This window comes from Arachis duranensis, chromosome 1 (assembly GCF_000817695.3).
Source record: "Arachis duranensis cultivar V14167 chromosome 1, aradu.V14167.gnm2.J7QH, whole genome shotgun sequence".
Taxonomy (NCBI): domain Eukaryota; kingdom Viridiplantae; phylum Streptophyta; class Magnoliopsida; order Fabales; family Fabaceae; genus Arachis; species Arachis duranensis.
In genome coordinates this window covers 34,812,357-34,816,939 of record NC_029772.3, presented here as the reverse complement: position 1 = coordinate 34,816,939, position 4,583 = coordinate 34,812,357, and the positions used below count along the sequence as shown (strand labels likewise).

At 47.3% G+C, this 4,583-nt stretch overlaps 1 protein-coding gene across 1 annotated transcript in view; it reads left to right on the top strand.

Moving 5' to 3' along the window:
* The window catches only part of LOC107485458 (uncharacterized), a 3,904-nt gene extending 2,080 nt beyond the window's left edge, over window positions 1-1,824 (top strand). Inside the window, exon 2 of the mRNA XM_016105996.1 lies at window positions 1,263-1,824. Coding sequence (XP_015961482.1) covers window positions 1,263-1,824 — 562 coding nt within the window. The remainder of the gene's footprint in view (window positions 1-1,262) is intronic.
* The last annotated feature ends 2,759 nt before the right edge of the window (window positions 1,825-4,583 follow it).

The window sequence follows — 4,583 nt, the reverse complement described above, 5'->3', positions numbered from 1 at the left end:
ATGGAAGCATATGACAAACTCAAAGTAGCATTGACACAAGCTCCTATAGTGCGAGGCCCCAATTGGACTCAACCTTTTGAAATCATGTGTGATGCTTCGAATTATGCGATAGGAGCCGCGTTAGCACAACGCGAGGGTAAGATTCCCTATGTCATAGCTTATGCTTCCAAAACACTAGACGGTGCCCAATCCAACTACACTACAACCGAAAAGGAACTCCTAGCCATTGTTTTTGCTTTGGACAAGTTCCGAGCCTATCTTCTTGGTTCCAAGGTTGTAGTGTACTCGGATCATGCGGCACTAAAGTACTTGTTGGCCAAAAAGGAATCGAAACCGAGATTAATTCGTTGGGTGCTTTTGTTACAAGAATTTGACTTGGAGATCAAAGATAGGAGTGGTTCCCAAAACCTAGTGGCGGACCATTTAAGTCGCCTCGAACACACAAAAGGCGACACCACTCCTATCAATGACTCCTTTCCTTTAGATGCTTTGCACGCAATCTCGGAAGTGGTTCCTTGGTATGCCCCAATAGCAAACTACTTGGTTTCACGCACTTTTCCTCCCAATCTCAACAAACACAAAAAGGATAAGCTGAAAAGCGAATCCAAATACTATGTTTGGGACGATCCTTATTTGTGGAGGTGTGGAGCGGACCAAATAGTGCGACGGTGCATACCCCAAACCGAATTTCAAGCAATCTTGGACACTTGCCATGCTTCCGAAGGAGGTGGTCACTATGGGCCCCAAAGAACGGCAAGAAAGGTCCTTGATTGCAGATTTTGGTGGCCAACTCTTCTCAAAGATGCTTCTCTCTATTGCAAATCTTGCCCCCAATGTATTAGGCTTGGAGATATTTCCAAGAAGGACGAAATTCCCCAACAAAATATGCTTTTTTGTGAAATCTTTGACGTATGGGGAATCGACTTCATGGGACCATTCCCAAATTCCAATGGCTTTCTCTACATCTTGCTAGCCGTCGATTATGTGTCAAAATGGGTGGAGGCAATCCCCACCCGAACGGATGACGCTAATGTTGTGCATTCTTTTGTGAGGAATAATATCATTTGCCGCTTTGGCGCCCCAAGAGCAATCATAAGTGACCAAGGATCACACTTTTGCAACAAAAAAATAGACGGCCTCATGAGAAAATATGGCATCATCCACAAAGTCGCCACGGCTTACCACCCTCAGACAAACGGCCAAGCCGAAGTCTCTAACCGGGAAATCAAGCATGTCTTATAAAGGATTGTAAAGCCGAATAGGAAAGATTGGAGCATTAAACTCTCCGATGCACTGTGGGCCTATCGAACGGCTTACAAGACACCGATCGACATGAGCCCCTTCCGGCTTGTATATGGTAAAGCATGTCACTTACCGGTGGAGATTGAACACAAAGCTTATTGGGCCGTAAAGGAGTGTAATATGAGCTTGGGTGGGGCCGGAGTCGAGAGAAAGCTTCAATTGGCGGAATTGGAATGTTTGAGATTAGAAGCTTATGACAACGCCAGGCTTTATAAGGAAAAGTTGAAAGCCATCCATGACAAGAACATTAGGAGAAGAGAGTTCCGACCCGGTGACCTAGTCCTCCTCTACAATTCAAGGTTGAGATTACTACCCGGAAAGCTTAGATCAAGGTGGGATGGACCCTACCAAGTGGAGAAAGTAGAACCTTATGGGGTCTACCACTTGCGCCACCCAACAAGCCCGGACATCTTCAAGGTAAACGGGCACCGTCTCAAATTATATCATGGTGAGCAAAGAAAGAACTCCAAGGAATTTGAAGTGTTCCTCTTGAGGGATGCAACTCTTGAACAAGCACTATGAGCTACTGAAAGTCCAACTTAAGGACGTTAAACAAAAGTGCTAGGTGGGAGACACCCCACCATGGTAAGATCTTCCTTTGAGCTTTGTACATAGAATCTTGACTTCATGTTTGTTAGATAGATTTTAATGTCAATTCCCCGTCATTTGTTAAATTCATTGATGGTTTACCAAGTAAAATGCCCTGCTATAGTGCTTAAGCAGCTGTGTGGAGGGGGGAGTTGAAATGTCAAAAGTGATGTAAACACATACAAATTTAGGAAAAGCACCCCCCTCTGCGCGTGCGCGCGCCTGGCGCGTACGCGCCCTTAAGGCACTCAACGGTCATCTACGCAGACGCGCACCGTGCGCGGACGCGTGGATTGCGAATAACAGCCCTCCATACATTTACCCGAGAGTTGCGCCCACACCATGCCAGGACCATGCCTGAAGCACAGGAAGCTCGCGCGCGCGCACATGGCGCGTCCGCGCACCTGAGCGAAATCTGCCAATCGACGCGCAAGCGTACTGTGCGCGTCCGCGCCGATCACCCTGTTGCACTCCTGGTACATATTCCAGAGAGTTAAGCCACTCTCAGGCCTATACTAAGCCACCAGCCCAAAACCTCTGCCGCATGCGCGCACCTGGCGCGCACGCGTCCATACACTGCGAGCACGAAATGCGCGCGCGCCTCAGCCGCGCACGCGCCCTTTGGTTCTGCACTCCTCTCTGAACCACTTCACAGAGAGTTGAGCCCCCTCCAGGCCCTTCTCATGCCTGGGGCACAACCGCGTTGACGCGTGCGCGCACTGCGCGCGCGCGCGCCAAAAGCCCTGAAGCAATCGCTGGTACTGCGTCCAGAGAGTTATGCCACATAAATTATCCGCTCATCACACATCCAACTTGAAAAAAGGGGCACACTTACCCCTTCACCCTCATTCCTCCATTCCCTCTTCTCCACTACCTTCTACCACTTACCACCAATGGCCCCATATTAACTCTCCACTCCCCATCAACCCACTCCACAACCTCCTCTCCCATATTCTTCCTCATCTCACAAGGTACTATACTAAGCTACCCCCTCACTCCAACCATCTCTTTTGATTCTTATTCATTTAGTTTCACCTTCTTTTAGTTAGCTTCTTTCCTCTTTCTTCTTCTATTTTAGTTACTTCTTTAGGATGTTTTTGTTTTTTCCTCTCTTTCAATTTAACCCTTCATGGGCATTTGGGTCTCAACTTCACTTGCATTAGTAGATGAGTTGTGTTGCTTGCTTTTCTTACACTCACTGTGCACTGTAATCATTAATATTGGATTGTGAATTACTACATTGCTTTCACCCTCTTCTAATCACACACTACAAAAGAATGCACGCCAAGTGTTCGACGAAAGGCATACTTGAGTTTTGAGCTCACTTTGACTAAATTGCCTCTCAACTTATCACTTTTAGGTGCATCCCCATTTTCTCCAATCCATCCACTCACATTTTCTTAACTTGCTTTCCATTTGTGGTCCTTAAGGGTATATGCTTCTCATGCTTCCTACTTGCGTGCTTAAATTACCCTTACACCATATGAAAATGATTTGCCTTGCTCTTCTCATGTTATCTTAGTTACATGTTACAGCTGTCATGTGACAATAGTTGCAGCTGTCATGTGACAATGATACCCATATTCTATGGCATAACTTTTCATTGCATAATCGCATTTACTTCCACTTATTTGGGTTTGATGTTTCCCCTTTCTTTGTTCTCATAGGATGGTCATCAAAAAGAACAAAGGGAAAGCCCCCAAGAGGCCAACTTCCAATAAAGCGCACCACGACCTAACGGCCAAGCCACTCTTAAAGAAGACTAAGGGCCCCGTTGATGTTCTAGAGAAGGACAACCCTCCTAAGGATTCGAACAAGTTTCCCAACCGTTACTGCGAACTTGCTTACTCAAGAATGATCGAAAGGAATTATCATCCGGAACCCCTCCTAGTCCTACCGGCTCACCTCAGTCCGATTGTGATGCCACACATTGACCGGAGGCAGTGGAGGTTCCTCTTGAGGCAACCAAAGGAGGCCAATCTCTCATGGGTAGTGGAATTTTACTCCAACTACCACTCTCCCCTTCTCACATCAATATTTGTGCGCCGAAAGCAAGTGTCGGTCACAGTGGAAACCATCCGAGAAGTCCTTGGGATTGAACCATCAACGGATGCATATGACGCCTACGAAGAAGTCTTGGCTACATGCGATGACCGTGCATTCAATTGGAGCGCGATCCTCCGCGTCATTGCTTTACCCGACGCATATTGGATTCAGGGGACCATAAAGCAAAGACCCAAGGGTTTAGATGTCCGCCACCTCACTCAAGAAGCCACGGCATGGGCCCAAATTCTAGCTCACTATGTGCTCCCAAGCACACATGGGTCATCCATCACCACCGAGTTGGCCTTATTGATATGGTGCATCTTAACCGAGAAACCGGTCAACATTTCGCATGCCATCCGCCAATCCATGGGGCGCATTCATGCCAAAGGAAATCTACCATTCCCCACTTTGGTGACCGAATTGGTTGCAAAAGCCGGTGTCAACCGAGAGGCTAAAGATAGGAGAACCTCAATTCCGGTCGATGGTGATATAATTCCGACCAAGAGATGCCTCAAGCCTCCGAAAGCCACCAAGGACATTGGACTACCCACACCAACTCGCAACACTACCACTTCATCTACATCACAAAAATCGGCCGCCCAACGCCTTGAAGACCTTCACAAGAAATTGGACCGTTATGAGAGGCG